General features: G+C 58.3%; 2 protein-coding genes across 2 annotated transcripts in view; one reads left to right on the forward strand and one right to left on the reverse strand.

Moving 5' to 3' along the window:
- ICMT (isoprenylcysteine carboxyl methyltransferase) overlaps positions 1-4,988 on the reverse strand; it is a 9,201-nt gene extending 4,213 nt beyond the window's left edge. The window contains exons 1-4 of the mRNA XM_021683386.1: positions 4,728-4,988; positions 3,810-3,898; positions 2,749-2,918; positions 1,760-1,977 (exon numbers count right to left, since the gene is read on the reverse strand). Coding sequence (XP_021539061.1) covers positions 1,760-1,977; positions 2,749-2,918; positions 3,810-3,898; positions 4,728-4,922 — 672 coding nt within the window. The 5' untranslated portion in view covers positions 4,923-4,988. The remainder of the gene's footprint in view (positions 1-1,759; positions 1,978-2,748; positions 2,919-3,809; positions 3,899-4,727) is intronic.
- A 7,109-nt stretch (positions 4,989-12,097) lies between these two features.
- On the forward strand, positions 12,098-13,306 carry HES3 (hes family bHLH transcription factor 3). Its single transcript, XM_021683388.2, has 4 exons — positions 12,098-12,181; positions 12,266-12,361; positions 12,463-12,544; positions 12,933-13,306. Exons 1-4 carry the CDS (start codon positions 12,098-12,100, stop codon positions 13,304-13,306), a joined length of 636 nt encoding a protein of 211 aa, XP_021539063.2.
- Positions 13,307-17,079: the final 3,773 nt, after the last annotated feature.

Here is a 17,079-nt window from a genome sequence, read left to right on the forward strand (position 1 = left end):
CACACACACACACCCCCTCGCAGCTGCCTCGTCACCCCCTCCTGGCCACACACACACACACACACACCCTCGCAGCTGCCTCGTCACCCCCTCCTGGCCCCCACGGCCTAGCCCTGTACCACATACAGTGCTACTGTGAAATCACTTGTCTTCAAACCACTCCCCTGCCCAAACCCAGAAAAGCAGTGCCTTGCCTCCAGCCCCCCTCCTCAGGGCTGTACCCACTTGGACTGCTTCTCACCTCCTTACTCATGTGTTTTTTCCACTTTGAGAACATCTTCCCCACTGATCCACCGCCAAACAACCCCTCCAGGCCAAGAACATCTCCCAGCTCTCAGGAACTTCTGTGCTGCGTGGGAAACCCACCACTCCACCCCTGCCCACTCTGACGGACCCCCATGGACACGTGTCTACCCCAAGGGGAAGACTTCCACCCAGAGAGCCAGGCACATGCCCTCGACTTAGTCCCATCACTGCTTACAGGGTACTTAACTGTGTTTCAAGCACAAGCTAAGCCCTTTCCAACCAATAAGCCCCCACAGCAAACCTCGGAGGTGGCACTGCTGTTCTCAGTGTGTGAGGGCAGAGAGGCCAAGCAGCCAGCGTGAAAGCCAGGACTGGCCCCGTTGATGATCCCGGGGCTTGTGCCCCCACAGCCACCACACACGTGTGGCTTCGTGACACACCCTGTAGTGGGCTTCCCAACGGCAGGCCACAACCCGTTCCTGAGCCCTGAAATCCACTCCGTGCATCCTCCAAGTAGCATTACAAGTAAGACAAGAAATAGAGTATTTTGTACACAGTAAGTACTATCCTGGAAAAGACCTGTTCCACTTTTATAAGCGCGTGTGTGCTGGGCCACAGTGTAAAAAGACCTACGGTCACAGAGGTAGGCAAACTCTTTAGTTCTAGAGCACTTCGGTATGTAGGTAGCATTCATGGCAAATGACATGATTCAACTACAGTCAACTTGTTCTCAGGGAACAGGACTGTTGATGCAGGAGAGTCTTAGGTTTCAGAAATGCAAGTATTAAAATAAGTCCCATGTGGACTGTCCTGACCCTTCTACACCATTGGGGGTCACCAGAGAGTCCCCAACAGACCACACATTGCCAATGGAATGCTTGGGGGCCCCAGACTGGATTTTCCCAAAGAGGTGAGGAGTCTCCTAAGCTCTGGTCACATTCTCTGGCCAAGTCTTTCTAGGACCAAGAGAACATATTCAAGAGGCAATAGGCAGGAAACAAGGCTTGGTCTGCAACCTGAGACAGCATAAACCTCTGTAGCTCATGTTAAATCCAATCTAGACCTTTGCCTCATCAACAGCAGCTTCGAATGAAAATCAGAATCCACTTGAGCAGCAGAAGGCTCTCTCTCCCCAAAGCCCCATCTCTGTCCTCAGAGCACCCACTGGGGTGCTCCAGATCTAAGTTAAAGAAGCAGGGAAGGGGTAGAGCAGATGGGGTAAGAGCACCTAGAATCGTCAGGAGTTTACAAGTTTAGGACACCCAGATTTTATGTACATAGTAAAAAAAGTGTTAAGGACTACATCGGTTCTTTTGCATTTTATTTTGTTCTCACTCAAAACACGACAGGGGGCACATGCACCTATTTAAAGGAGACCAACAACCTAATAAATCCACTGAAATCCACTGAATTGTACACTTTGAAATGGTGAATTTTATGCTATGTGAGTTATGTCAATCTTTAAAAATGTAAAAGAAATTAAAGGCAACCACTGTCATTTCTGATACTGTACCTGGGTTCCAATACTCCAGTAAAACCACCCAACATAGGAAGGATGCCGGAACCAAGCGTACACTCCGCTTGTGACCAGAGTGTGGGTTTCTGATTTTTCATTCTGCACCACGTGGTTAAAATTGGAGCCAGCTGTGAACATCGCCGCTTTCCTCAGACATTCTCCAAAGACCACCATCAGCAGCCCCATGGCACTGAGCCAGGTGATCTGCTTCAGTTCTGGAGGAGAGACATGTGACAAACAGGAAATGAAGACATGGGACTGTGGAGCTCCCCCTGCGGATGCTTAAAATTAACCTATTTTTCCAAGGCTAGCAACATTAGGAAACATGCTAGTGAATAATTAGCATTTGTCATCACATTAAAATTTAATTATAAGCAAAACACATTCCCCTAAGTTGTGCTGTTCATCTGTTTAAAGTGCCAACAACCCAATTAGAGAGTCTTGGCAAAGACATGATGGACTCCCCATCCATGTCCCTCAGCCACATGCCCCCTTCCTTCCCTTGGGGACAAGGAGAGCTAAGTGAAGCAGAGAAGGATCTAGTGTTTCGCGCCCTGGCTCTTTACTGAATCCTGGGTTCCACGTACATTTTACTTAATTTGCTGTGGAAAGTTCAATTGCAGAGGTTTCAGATGCAGAGGTTTTTGCTAACAAAATCTTCACAGGAAAAGTCTCAAGTCACACAAAATGAACAGATGCAAATCTCTGACTGTAAAATTAAGATTACAGCTATCACAGGTTGGTATATTAGATAGTGTGGTATGTTATGGAAGGCTTAAGGCAAACGGTCAACACGTCCTCCATTCAAAATCCAGAAGTGGAATTCACAGGCTCTGCTTGTCCTTTATAAAGAGCTTAGTGAGGATAGACATCTGCAGAAAATCACTCCGGGAGATTATAGCTGAGAGGTGAACCCACGTCACTGCCCTCAGGCCTGCACAAAACCACCTTTCTCCCCTCCGGAGGAGAAAGGAGGACACACTGACCTGGCCAAAAGATATTTTCTAGTGTGAACTCTATCCAAGAAGAAAGAGCAGCTACTGTATACTCCAGACTGTGATTCAGGAGAAAGGAATCCAAGGACAGACTTTTGGGATTATTGACTGCTGTGACTAAGTATTCAGAATAATGGAATAGTGACAAGGAGCACATATACCTGTTTAAAAACAAAAAGAAAGAGAGGTAAGTTGGGGCAAGGGAATCAAGTCAGCCGTAACTCAAAGCACAAATTTGGGTCTGCTGAACTGTCCCTGAATTCTAAGAGGAGGTCCCGTTGTTACCTATCTGAGAGTGGACAGCAGGCACCCACATGTAACATGGCTGCTCAGGTTTGCAGAAGGTGGGGTTTTAAAAGGACTACATGTGGAATGTAATAGACCAAACAAACAAACATAGGTAGGGAAGGCATTATGGGCCTTTCACAGTCTTTTAAAAATGATACTACACACAGTAAAGTATGAGAGTGGGACATAATCAAAATAAAGCAGTGATGTATGTTGAATACAAAAATTCAACAAAACAAATAATTCCAGCAAAGAAGGATTAGATGGCTCAGAGTATTGATAACAGGAGATAAAGCTTTTTACCTTGAAGCCACTGGTTCATATCCAGGTCAGGGACTAGAAGGCTCAAGGGCCTGAAATCATAGTGTAGGGAAAAATCCTACACTGGCCGTGGGGGATGCACTAGATGTGACCTAATAAAAATTAGAGATGGAAAAGGCCTGTGAAGACGAGCCAGAGCCTTGCCCCTTCCTGTCACCGAGGACCTGTACCCTCTTCTGGGAAGGGCTCGTCACATTACTGATGAGGGCACCTACGGGGCGGGTGCCAGGGAGACCTGTTTCTGCCTGCAACAGAAGCAACCGGCGGGCGCAAGTTCTTAGGGTCCAAGACATAGGAATCTAGGTGGAAGTTAGAGACCTTACAGAAACCTAAACAGCCTTCGGCCAGTCAGAGATGAGACACAGGGATGAGGAAATACCACGTCTGACCCTCTGATTCTCCCACTCTGGCCTCAAAACCATTATTCCCGAAGTACTTCTTACCAGCCAAAGTGATTCCAAGAAGACTGGCTAAAACTTAGCAACATGCCGCAGCCGAACACAAAGCCAAGGAAACAAGCTCGGATGGCTATCTGAAACGGACCCAAAAGAAGCTCAGTCACCTGGCTGCTCCCTGAGCACACAGGGAGCACCCACCCAGTCTGCAGGAGCACACATCCTACTTCCTGGGAGTAGGCTACTGGCAAACACGAAGAGCTGGTGTGCTCGGAGATTAACAGGGTGAAGCAGGGGTGCCTGGGCTCCAATCCCGCATCCACCCCTCTCTGGCTGTGTGGACTTGGGCAAGTTACTTAGCCTTTCTGGACCTCGGGTTTCCTCGTATACACAATGGGGATAATAACAGTACCTACCTTTTAGGATTGCTGTGACGAGTACCCATGTAAAGCACTTGAGAGTAAGCGCTACGTAAGTTCTAGCTGCCATTGCTATTGTTATGCAGAGCCGTGGGAAAAACCGCATGAACCTAGTTTATTGGCTGGATTTTCCCAAGACCACGCAGCGAATCTAGCCCAGGCAAGCGGGACTCCGCGCCCAGCCCCCTCTGACCTGAGACTTGGCAGCAGGTTAAGTCTCCACACCTTAAATTACATAAAAGAACTCGTGGGCCCGCTCCCTCCCCACCCCACGCGCCTCTGCCGCAGGTGCTGAACAGCACCAACTGCAATTTCCCACCCACTCTGCCGGAGATGTGGGGGCCCGCGCCCCGCGAGCCTGGGTCCCTCCTGCCGCCCGAACTCGCCGACAGAGAACACGACAGGGGGACGCGGCCCCCGTCCCCCGCGGGCCCAGCTCCCGGCCCGCCCCGACCCCGACCGGACGGAGCCAGCGCGCCGTGCCCAACCCACCGGGCTCCCGCCCTCGCCCCGGCCCCGGCCCGCCTCGCCTCCGCCCGGCCCGCACCTGGTAGCGCGGCGGCCGGTAGAGCAGCAGCAGCAGCGCGTTAAGCCCGGCCACGTAGAGGGCCAGCCCGGTGCGGCCCTGCAGGCCGGCGCGCGTGAGCAGCGGCAGCGCGAGCACCGAGGCGCCCAGCAGGAAGGTGGCGAGGCTGAGGCGCGCCTCGGAGCCCGGCGGAGCCCGCCCCGCGCAGCCCGCCATGGCGCCGGGCGGCGGACGAGCGGGCGACGGCGCCGGCTGTAGCCCGGGGAAACCCGCCCGCCGCGCCTGCGCACTGCGCCGCCGACGCCGACCGGGAAGCGCCGCTGCCCAGAGCCGCGCGCCTCCCGCGAGCTCTCGCGATACCACCGCGCCGCGGGGCCCGAGCCCGGCTTTGGCTGGAGCGCCCCACCCGCGGCCCCGCCCCGTCTGTGGCCCCGCCCCGCCGGTCCCCCGAGCCCTGTCCCTCCTCCCGGGATCCCTTGACCCAGGCCGAAAGGCGGACGGCGGGCGGGGCGGCGGGGCACCTGGGTCCCCGGCCGAGAAGTGGTCGCCGGCGTCTGCCAGAAAGGAGCCCCAAACTCAAGAATGTCCCCGTCCGAAGGACTCTGAGGCGACCCCGCCCTGACACCCTTGGGCGCGCAGGCGCGAGCGGGGCCGCCCGCTGGGTGCCCAGGCTGCTTCCGCGCGGGGACCCTGCCCCGGAGGCAGCGGGAAAACCCAGGACGGGGACTCTGCGCGCGGGATGACCGCCCACGTCAGTTCGTGGTGAGGGAGAATGTTGGCCAATCGTGGAAAAGCTCAGGATACATCACGTTTTTCAAAAGGCAGAATACAAAACTTTACAGTGCGATCTTGGCTTCGCTTGGGAAAAGCAAAAGCAAACGTATGAGCCTGGGGAAACAATGGAAATATAAGCCACAATTTTTTAACATTGGTGATAGAACAATGGGTGACTTTCATTGTCTTCTGTATATGTTTTTGTATTTTCCATATTGTGCACAATCAACACATTACTTTTTAAATACGAAATTGTTTTTTTGTTTTTGAAAGCGTTAATGGTCTCACCCGGGGGAGCTCACAGAGGGATGATGAAGGAGAAAAACAAGTAAGCGAGTGACTAGAATAAACTATGGTGGGGTGGGAGTGGGATAGGAGCCAAGTAAGAATGGAGAGAGAGAGAGAGGGACTCCAAGGAGGTTCCTGCAGGTGGGCGGGCAGAGGGTTAGGAGGCAGCATGGAAGAGATGCTGGAGCTAGGTCTTGGGGCACTCAGGGACCAGCAGCCTTATGCTGGAAATGAGAGCAAGGGCATCTATGGAGAGGGAGGGAGAGCGGGCACCAAGTTTGCAGACTCAGGTAGGAGAAAGGAAGCCTGAGTTGGGATAGGGGACAGGCCCCTGGAGAGGCTGGAGCAGAGAGTAGTGGGTCAGAGAGTGCTGAGACCGGGCGGGCTGTGCACTGCAGTCACCCAGACCTGCATCTGAGCCTCTGGCTGCCCCGTCCTCTTCTGTCCCCACAGGACCTGGCAGGAGGCCTGGCATCTGAGCAGCTGGGCTCAGGGAAGGATGGAGAGCCTGGGATTGAATCTTGGTCTCAGTACTGCCAGGGCCCAGCTTTGTAACCTTGAGAAAATCTACTCCCAAGTTTCAGCTTCCTATAAAAAAGGAGTCCTCAATTTCAGCATAAGGTATTGATAATGTTCTGCAAAGCCCAGTACCATGTTTAAATAATGCTTAGGAAACATTTGCTAAACTGGGTTCATGGGATTGAAAGGAGATTTAATGTTTTGAAATCCAAAGTTGCCCAGTTGCAGTACCACGTAGGAAGGAGGCATGGCATTACTACGGGCTGAGAGCTCATGCTCCCGACACTGCCCCCAATTTCTGATGCTCTCACCCAGACTCAGTACCTCTCCCCCAATGCTGGGACACCTCAGGACCCCAGAAAATCATCATTGCATCCTCACTCCTGGGAGTGAGTCTGGTCCTGGGGCAGAGGGCTACTCCTAGGAAGCTTCTTTTCTGGCCGTTGGCATCTGCTGTCCACACTGACTTAGGGCACTGATGCACCCCCGTTCTGGGGGCACAGAATGCCAGGAAATCCAGCTTGGTGAGCCTGAGCAACCCTCTCTTCTCTGCCTACCACCTCCTTTTAGACCATACATCTCCATCAGCACCATCTTGGAGAAGGAAGAAAGAAAGGAAAAGCAGTCCCCTCCCAGGTATGGCCAGACCAGAGGGAAGGGGGATTTTTACAAGTGCCTGGAGTTGCTGAATCTGTCAGGGCCCACGGCTCACGGAGCAGTAATGGAGGAAAGAGGCAAGTAAGCAAATATATGCACACACTGGCATAGACCCAGAGAAACAAAGTCACACACAGAGATCGACAGATGCACAGAGAAACAGTAATTCACAGAGAGATATGGACAGAAGCTCATACACTGAGACCCGCTACCAGAGAGGGAAGCAATCTGATCAAAGAAATCCACTCCGCATCCAGTTCTCCGGTGTCGTCTGCAGGCATGAGAACAACAAGCCCACAAAAATATAAGAACATAAAGGTGAACTACTCAGCCCTGGGATGCCTCACTTGCCTTCTTTTGTAAATAAGCATTTGAATGTGTTTTGTTCTTGGAGCCGAGAGGCGAGTACAAAGGGAGCCCTTTCTCATGCAGGAAGGTCCCTCTGCAGGGTCTCCCCTGCACCCCCCTCATCCTGCCATTTGCCCACCAGCTGAGGTGGCTTTCCATCCCGACCTAAGGGGGGATTCCTCCTGTTTCAAGAATCCTAAGAACCGCCTTGACTTTTCCAAGTTAAACTGGAGGCTGAGATGAAATTAGCTTTCTTTGTCTTAAACGGGGTTCCTTGATGGAGCAAGGGAGAATGTAGGGAGAGGGGATGACCCAGAGCAAGCTGGAGGCAGGTGCCAAGGGTGAGGTGTCACCAAGCACCTCAACCCACACCAGCTTCTCAGAGTTAGAAGTTTGTTCTTGTCCAAGCTTGACATCGCGTAAGAAAAAGTCTGAGAACTGGCCTCTCCCTCCTCCCTGCTGGTGGGTCCCCCGATCAGTTGTTAGAGGGGCCTCCTGGGGGCTCCTTGTCACTCACAGTTCCTCTGTCCCATCCACTTCCCACGTGGAGGCCAGGAGGGGCCTGTTCAGTGTAGCTGCTGCTCTCCGCAGGAGGGAACCCTGATCCTCCAACACTTTTCTTCTCCCTCCTCTGGCCATTCTGGGCTCCAGGCATGAAAGCCCCCTCTCTCTAGTCTGGAAACGGGTAAATGATGCGTAATTTATGAGCACATCAGCCCGAAGTGCATAAGTCATATGTGCACAAAAGGGCCGGGTAAATATTTAAAGATTAGAGCCAGCTGGGGAGAAACACAAAGGGCTGGGACAATGGGGGTCTCTCTGAATTCACTCTCCCTGAGCTGGGCCAGCCCGGTTCAGTGTTGATGCACTCACCGGAGTCCCAGCCTTTGTCCCCTGGAGGGCCCTTGGCGGCCGGGCTATTCGGAGTCCCAACACAGCTAAAGAGAGTTAAACAATCGCAGCCTCTTCAACCCCATCTGGAGAAAATCGGCTGAGTCATTTCAGAGCTTTTTCTGTGTCCCAATAGTTAATTACATGAAGCAATCACTTCATTCCACTTTGAAATGCATCTGCAGAGAAGGCGGTGCATTTCTCTCCTCCCCTTCACCCTCGGTGGCCTCTGCGGCACTCACCAGTTAGCACGGCTTTCAATGTCTGGGTGCTGGAGGAAGAGAAGGGGCTCTCACCCAGGGTGAAGAGGCTAGCTACACGGGGCCATCACCTGGGAGGGCTGGTAGAATATCTGGTCCGTCTCTTGTCCTGGGACCTGCAAACCCCCTCCCTCCCTTGTTTCCAAAACCTCAGTTGCTCTGTAATGTTCTTTCCTTTTTTTTTTTTAAAGATTTTATTTATTCATTCGAGACACAGAGATACAGAGAGAGAGAGAGAGAGAGAGAGAACATGAGCAGGGGGAGAGGCAGAGGGAGAAGCAGCCTCCCTGCCGAGCCAGGAGCCCGATATGGGGCTCAATCCCAGGACCCCGGATCATGACCTGAGCGAAGGCAGACGCTCAACCATCTGAGCCACCCAGGTGCCCCTGTAATGTTCTTAAACCAAACGGGGGAAGGGGGAAGGAAGAACAAAGTCACAGCTCACTTTTTGCCTTAAATTCTCAAGCCTGAGGAAGCTGAGGGCTCTGAGTATTCCTGGAAGCCCCCCAGAGGCCTCCAGAACTATAGAAGGAATTTTTTCCTTGAATGAGCAAAGGGCAGCCTGGGTCTCCCCAGCGCTTTGCCTGAACTTGTGCTCCTTTCCAGGCCCCCTAGGAATCCCAGATGCTAAAGATGGAAAGGGAGTCGGTGGCCTACGTCCCAGTTTGCATAAGCCCGGCTTCTAAGTTGGTCTATGTCCTTCCCTGCAGCCCGAGAGCACTTCGCCCTGCTTGCTCTCAGATAAGGGGGTGGGAGTGTGCCGCCCCCCCACCTCGGAAATCGTCTCCCCTACCTCTACGCACCCCTCCGGAGCCCCGCCTGTCTGTGAGTGTGGGTAGGATGCTCAGGCTCAGGACTCGACAAGAGTGGGGGAGGGAAGAGAGGAATTGAGTCTTAGTGGGGAGGTGGCTGCTCAGGAGGCCGAATTGCTGGTAAAGTGGGGATTTCTCCCGGCACGGGAAAGGGGGAGTGGGGGAATGGAATCCGCACCGGGATCTCTTTCTTCCCTTAGTCTGCGTGACCCTCAGCCGGCTTAAGGGCTGTTCGTGGCGGGCGAGCCGCGCTGGGAGTGGGAAACCCGGAAAGCAGGGAGGAAATCAGCCTAGGTGTGTGTGTGGCCGGGGTAGCCCCAGCCCGGGGACTTGTCCTGGGATGGGGGGAAAAAGGGGGACGCAGGGGGCGGTGCCGGGATAGGGGTAGGGGGCAGCGGAGGCGGAGGCCCATTAAGTGGGCGGGGGCAGAATTTGACGGCTGCGAGTCCAGCCCAGGCCTCCCCGACAGCCCCGCCGCCCGCAGCCAAAGCAGAACATTGCGAATTAGCTCATTTTGCGGTCAATTTTCCACTGCTTAGGAAAACACTAAGCCACCCACGTGAGCGGCCCCACCCAGCGCGGCCGGGAGCCCTCGGCTCGGGCTCGAGGGGAGTGATGGCCCGAGGAGCTGCGGATTCCAGGGTGCGGGCAGGGGCGGTCCGCGGGCCCCTTTATGGCGGCCCTAACTCTGGAGAGGGGGCGGGCCGCGAGGGCCTCGCCGAGGGCCGTTGGTTTGCTAATGCGCCGGAGTTGAAAGGCGCGGGCGGCGGTTTATGGGGAGGGATCATAATTAGAGGACAAATTGCCCCGCAGCCTGCGCGGCTCAGGAGCGGGGGCGGGGGCGAGGGGGCCGGCAGAGCGAGGCGCGCGCCCAGCTTCCGTGCAGATGTGCAGCAGCTGGAAGCCCGCGCGCGGCGGGGCGCCCGGAGTTTGGCCCCGAGGGGGCGGGCGGGGGCGGGCTTTGTGGGGCCGGCACAATGCCCTTAACACTCGGCTGCCCCCTTTGTGCCCGGCCGCGCCGCCCGCCTGCTCCGCGGCGCCTTTGTACCGAGCCGCCACCTCCCCAAGCCCGAGGAACGCACGGAGGCCAATGGGGCCCGGTCAGCCCCGGCGCTTCAAAGCTGCCCGGCGCGTGCCAACGCCTGCCGTCCGGCCTCGGCCCCGCCGCCCAACGCGGGCCCGGCCCGGCCCAGATCAGGCGGGTGGGTCCCGAGGCCGTGGCGGAAGAGTACCTCGAAGCCGCGGGCCACGCAACCTAGGCCTGAAAGGAGGGCGGGGCGCGATTCTCCACGCTGCTTGGCGCTTGAGAACGCCTCTGCCCCGGCAGGGCCCTTCAATACTCCGGGAGGGGACAGGGGGGCGGGTGTCAGGGGAGAAGACGCCCCAGCTCCAGGGAGCCGAGGGAGCCCACCCAGGCCCCAGCAGTGTCCCCTCCCCCTCACGCTGAGTTCCTGCAAAGGCCAATCTGTGTATTCCTCTGCCGCAGGGCTCATCTGCAGAACGTTTGCGTCCTTGCTGCTTCATCACCCTCGAGAGCAGCCGTGGGGGCCCGCATTGTTCGGAACCCCATTTTACAAACTCTGAAACTGAGGCCCTGCGAGCCCAGTACAGGGAGATAACTAGTTGTGAACTTCAGGGACTCCTCTGGACGTCAGCCTGTCAGTCACAGCTACTGCAGTCCTGCTCCCAGGGTCCAGCCCGGGACTGCACCAGTCCTGCTGTAGGGCCTACCCGGTCCTGGGGTGGGTGCCTCCTCCATGGAGCTCCCTGGGTCTCCAACCACAGCCCGAATAATGAAAAGTGTGTGGGGGTTCCAGACCTCCAAGAGCACAGAATGGTGCTCTCCCCATATGATCAGTGTGGTCTTTCCCACCCTCACCTTACATTTGTTGGGACCGAGAGAAGGCTGGTGGGAATGAACTCGCAGGCTGTGAGGTAAAGGGTCAGTGCCTTACTTGTCCAGCCTGGAAATCTGGGAATGAGGATGGAGGAGGCTGTTCTCTTCGCCCTGGCTTGAGGCTGCCTGCAGCTTCCCCCCAGCTAGGAGAGGTGGATTGGGGCCTAACAGGGCCAGAGGGCACATGAGCCCAGGCTACACCTCTGCACAGGAGTGCTCCCAGTCCAAGACCCCAGCCAGGAGGAGACTGGCTGTGGCCCTGAGGGCGGGCTGCACGCTTTAATGGGACACATGTCGCTGCTTGGCCCCCTCGGGCCCAGCCTGTGCCCGGCTTTGAGCAGCCACAGGCAGAAAATCGCTGCATTGTCCCAACATTAGGGCGACTAATGTGGCGTTGCCAGCGTGGCCAGAGCGTGAAACCCGCAGAAAGGCTTCGCTGGCGGGTCCTCCCTGCCTCCGCATCTTCATCAGGCCCAGAGAGGCGCGGCACCTTGTCAGAGTCATGAGCCAGGCTCAGAGCCAGCTGGGCCCATGGACATTCCTCAGTGGGTGCCCTCCCAGAATGCTTGGAGGCAAGGGGCAGCAAGGGGCCTAGTAAGTGGGCTTAGTGGTGAGGCTCAGTACCTAGGGACACTAGACACGGAGACAGGACAGGGCATGGAGGGGTGTGCATGGGAGGGGAGCCAAGACTCAGGAAATGGTGGGGGTGAGAGGGATAAAGGAAAGACTGAGAAAGGGGAAGGGGGGTCCCTTGGAAGAAAGGAGGGTTCCTGGAGGTGAGGCTGAAGCCCGGGCAAAGAGGGAGGTGGGGAATTTCACAGTGCATCCCCCTCTCATCTCCTCCCCGCCTCGGGGTTCCTCGAGCCCAGGAGCGCCTCATTGACATGTAAACGAGAAGCCCCTATAAAGGCGGCACTGCCTCCCACAGGCGCAGATAACGACACCATGGGCACTAAGCCCGGGACCCAGGCCAGCTCCGGTGGCCATGCCGGTGGCTTCCGCAAGGTCTGGAGTCCTGAGGAGCGCAGGGTGGGCGCCCTGCCAAGGCGGGGGTCGTGTGGGGCAGAGGGTGAGAGGACCGTCGCCCTGCCCTAAAATGCCACCCCTCCACAGATCTCCAAGCCACTGATGGAGAAGAAGCGACGGGCACGCATCAATGTGTCCCTGGAGCAGCTGAAGTCGTTGCTGGAAAAACACTACTCACACCAGGTGAGACGTGGGGCCGTGGTGAGGTGGGGGTGATACAATTCCCAACCTCATTCCTTCCAAGTCGGACTGCCCAGCTAAGAGCCCTTTCCACTGATCTGCAGATCCGGAAACGCAAGTTGGAGAAGGCAGATATACTGGAGCTGAGCGTCAAGTACATGAAAAGCCTTCAGAACTCGGTGCAAGGTGGGAGGGCGTCTGGAGCCGGTAGGGCAAGGAGCTGCGGGGGCGGGGGGGGGGGTTACTTGTGAGGTCAGAGCCCTGGGTATGACAAGTCCAGATAAAGGAAAAATGGATGGAGAAGAAAGCTCCGGGCAGTGGGCAGCTGGGTGAGGAGAGGGCCCCAGATTGCTGGAGCCAGGAGGCCGCAAAGACCCTGCAGGCTAGCGCAGTTGTAATCCGAGTGGGCGAAGATCTGGACCCTGGGAAAGAAATTCGGGTTGCCTAGCCCCTCCCCTCCCTTCCCCGCCACTCTTCTCCCCTCCTTTTCTGTCTCTACACCTCTCCTCTCCTCCTCCCCTCTCCCCTTCTTCCCTCCCCTTCACATTTCTCCCGTCCGCTCCCCTCCCCCCAGGGCTCTGGTCGGTCCCCAGCGGAGCTGAGTTCCCGTCGGGCTTCCGCAGCTGTCTGCCCGGCGTTAGCCAGCTTCTGCGGCGCGGAGAGGAGGGAGGCGGTGGCCTGCGCTGCCCCCTGGCGCACGAGCGCGCAGGAGGCAGCACCATGGACAGCGCCGGCCCGAGCCCGAAGGCACCCGCCCCGCTCGGCCCCTGCGCCCCTGCCATTTGGGCCCCTGCTCCGGCCACCGGCGGCTCGCCCTCCCCGCCACCCCTGCTCCTCTTCCCTGGAGGTCTCCCCGGCCCGTCCTCCAGCGTCCCGGGGCCGCAGCCGGCGCCTCGCCGCTGCACCGAGAGCCCGGGGCCGGGTCTGGGCGTTTGGCGGCCCTGGTGAGTCCCGGCGCGGCCTCGGACTCAAGGGGGCCCCCGCCTGGCATGGGGACGCAGAGACTGTTTAGAGCGCGCCTGCGGTGACGGCCGGGACCCCCAGTCGTCCGTCCCGGTCCCGTGGCAGGGGTGGCCGGGAGGGTGCCGCGCGCCCGCGAACGCGAGGAAATACACGGAACCACAGGGGGGACCGGGGTCCACCCCCCACCCGAACCCCACCTACTCAAGCCAGACCCACTCTCTCTTCTTCCCACCTTCTCGTGGGGCTGGGAGGGGATGTCCCAGGCTGCGCCTCTTTCCCAGGGCCCCCGGCGGGCAGCCCGTCCCCACCCCCACCCAGCAGCCACGCCGCGGTGGGAAGGTCGCCGTCTGCAGCGGCGCAGAGCGGACCCCTCGCAGCGAGGAGAATTGCTGCCCCGCCCCGGCCCATTCAGCCAGCCGAGGACGCACGGTTCCCACCGGCACAAAGCACGGCGGGTCCCGCCCCGCCGGCGAGGGGCCCCCAGCCCACCCCCACCTGGGATCCTCTCGGCTTCCACGGATTCCCACCCCCTCCGTACGCGGCGCAGCCCACCCGGCAGGCGCGCTCTCCGAGGTCCGCCCCTCTCAGAAGACCCGCCCGGAGCTGTCCTGGCTCAGCAGCCCGCCCCGCAAGATGCTCCGCCCATCGCTCGGTTCACCCCACCCCCCGCCGCGCGCGGCTCCTGAGGGTCCCGGCCTCCGGACCTCTGTGGCCGCCACAGAGCCCGCGACCCTCGACAACCCTCGGAGCGCTCGGCGCCTGTTTATTCGTCCGAAAACGAGGTCATTTCTGTGCTCGGACTCTAGCCCGGGGTCCCGGTTCTCGAGGGACAGCCTGGGGTTGGGGGACGGGAATCCCGCGCCGAGCCCCGGAAGAGATCCTGGCACTTCCAGTTTGAAATTCAGAATACACACAGGGCAAACCTGTGAAATGGGTATAAAGAGACCACGAAGGTCCAAATTTCTCCCACGATGCCTGCTTGGGTGCATCTTTTGAACGACAAATACCGACTTTCTATAAAACATTTCCCGTTTAGGAGTGCCCTGCTTTGCCTGTGTGCTAAACCCGTTCTGGTTAGGCTGCGAGGGGAGAGCGGCCCGGCTCCCCCACTCCACCCATCAGACTCTTTGAAGCACAGGCGGGGAGGGGGTCCCGGCTGTGGCGGTCCTGGGGCCGGCCTCTTGGGTCTCCGCCTCCTACTGCGTTGGGGGCGACTGGGGGACCGGGGCAGCCGCACTAATCCCTCTGCCAGCCACTAGGTGGCGACCTTACGCCGCGGACCCTGGGCGCGGCCTCCGAATTCTTACCGGAGCCCGCTAACGGCACAGTAGGTCCGGCACCACCCCCCCCTCCCGGCCTCGGCCCTACGCTTCCTGCCCTCCTGAGCCAACCTCATAGGGGCTACACGCCCCTGAAGCCACACCTGGAGCCGAGGCTGTAAGCTGCCTTTCTAGGGCTTCTTTGGTGCCCAGCCCACAGCTCCATCCTGCAGCTGCTCCAGGCCAGTCTCACTCGCTGGGTGGGGCTGCAGCAGTTGCATAGAAAAGGGGCACCGACCCAAAGCATGGCGCACTAGGAGAGATTCCGGACCCAGAGGAGAGACGTTGGGGGGCAGCTGGCTAAGCAGTGCTGCTCTATTCTAGAAAGGTGTTTCCATGCAACCAGCCTAGGAATGCCAGGTGCAAATCATAGGAAGTTTTTATTGTATCCTGTACAGAAGAGAAATGCTCAGTTGTCAAAAAACTACAAATGGATCCCTGGCTCTGGGTGGGTGGTGATGTGAAGACAGGGCTCCCTGTGAGCCCAGGGTCAAGCTGCTTATGAATGCAGCAAAGAGGCCTAGAGGCTCATGAAGTGTGAGAGGGAGCCCCAGCCTCCAGGGTCCTCCGTTTGGGGTCCTCCCTCCTTTTTTCTTTTTTGTAAAAACCAGAACTGGAGGGACTTTGGGGTACCATGTCTCCTTGCAAATATTGCCATTGGATACGAAGTACACAGAGTAAAAACCCAATGTGACAAATGGGCTGGCCTGAGCAGGGGTGAGTGGGTGGAGGGGTGAGTTGGGGGGAACGACACAGTGGCTAGCTGAAGATCTCTGCCCCCACATGACAGGTTGGTCCTTGAAGGCACAGCGTTGATGGCCAGAGGTGGCGCGTCCCATGGCTGAGGCTGTACTGCAGCTTCCTGCCTTGCTCACCTGTGGCCAGCTCATCCCTCCCATTGCCCCCCAGCCAGCGACTAGGGGGATCTCAGAAGCAGAGATGGAGCCAGTCCGCTATCCTTCCCCCCCCCACCCCCCAGGGCCCTCTTCTGGGGCTGACACCCTGTCAGCTGGGTGAGGAAATAGGCTTGGCCACAGGCGGGAAGGTTGGGGGCGGCCGCAGAGCAGGAGGAAGCACAGTGCAGGCCGGCTCCGTGCAGGCCCTGGGATCTGCTCCAGGTTTTCCTGTGTAGGGCCATTGTGCCGAGGCAGGGGCCAGGACGAGACCACCTCTGCATTTGGCCCTGTCCTTTCAGCTCAAGATCACAGCTGTTCCCGGGCCTCTGCTTAGCCGGATTCTAGGGTGCCTCTCCACGGAAGACCCAGCAGGCCCCTCCCCAAGGCCCATGGCGAAGCCTAGGCTAGCAAGGGCTCTGCTCAGGAGAGAGAGCAAAGAGCCCTGACCCCGGGGTGAGGGAGGACCCTCAGCAGGGACCAGGCCTTAAACCCAGAATCTGGGAGACCTCTAGGCCAGGACCCCTGTCCCGGGGGCCTCAAGATAAGGAAGCCCATTCTCCCTTCGCTTCAGTTCTCACCCATCATGGACCCACGACCTTCATGGTGGGAATCCTAGAGGTGGCTGGCGCGGTGGGGAGAGTGAAGAGGGCAGGGACAAGGTGGGTGATGGTGCAAAGTGTTGTGCTTTATAGCCGGGGTGCGGGTGGGGGCCAGGGGCACTGAGAGTGGGAGGCCTCAGGCTCAGAGGCCACAGCAGGCCACACACTGAAGACTGACCCCCACAAAGGACCCACAGAGGGCCCTAGACGCTCTCACACCCTGTCCATGCAGGGGCCGGTGCACGCGGACCGGGAGACTTCTCCAAACAGTCCTGAGAGTTAATATGGTCACCTGCTCATTACAGATGGGGAAACTGAGGCAGAACTGGTCAGCAGGAACACCTGCTCAGAGAGCTTGTTTGGGCTCTGAAGACCCCTGTGCTTAGAGACCCTCTGTACCCTGCCCCCCACTGAGGTGAGACAGTTAACAGTGCAAAGTGGAAAGCAGGGTGCAGTCAGTCCCGTGGCTCCTGCTTCTGCAGGGCTGGGCTTTGTTCTGTCTGGTGGTGGCCCTGCCCCGGGCTCCTTGCTGCCACCCCCATCCCCCCAGTCCCGCTGCCCAGGCACATCAGGGCGTGCAGAGCCCGCCTTTACCCAAGCCCAGCCTCGCTCTGCCCCGTGATGCGCTACCCAGCAGCGGTCCAGGGCAGCCGCCGCCCCTCCAGGCAACGCCCACGGCTCAGTCACGCAGGGAGGGCTGGCACTGGGCCAGGCGCCGTCGGCAGGCCCCGCGTGGCGCTGCCCGGGACCCGGCCTGGGTCAGCGTGGCATCTTTGGTGCTTTGGTCCCTGCGGGCGGCCCGGCCCGCCGGGCGCGCATGGGGAAGCGCCGGCAGGCCCTAGGACGCGGAGCCCAGCGAGTCCGAGTGCAGCGTGACGTAGCCCGAGGACTCGGAGGGCGAGCTCAGGAAGCTGCTGGTGCTGCCGGCGCCGCCGCCGCCGCCC

The sequence above is a fragment of the Neomonachus schauinslandi genome, chromosome 4 (genome assembly GCF_002201575.2).
Source record: "Neomonachus schauinslandi chromosome 4, ASM220157v2, whole genome shotgun sequence".
Lineage (NCBI taxonomy): Eukaryota > Metazoa > Chordata > Mammalia > Carnivora > Phocidae > Neomonachus > Neomonachus schauinslandi.

Coding starts and splice junctions, on each gene's coding strand:
- HES3 (XM_021683388.2), top strand. CDS start 12,098: ATGGGCACTAAGCCCGGGACCCAGGCCAGCTCCGGTGGCCATGCCGGT. Junction 12,182..12,265: donor GGAGTCCTGAGGAGCGCAGG/GTGGGCGCCCTG, acceptor ACCCCTCCACAG/ATCTCCAAGCCACTGATGGA. Junction 12,362..12,462: donor AAAAACACTACTCACACCAG/GTGAGACGTGGG, acceptor ACTGATCTGCAG/ATCCGGAAACGCAAGTTGGA.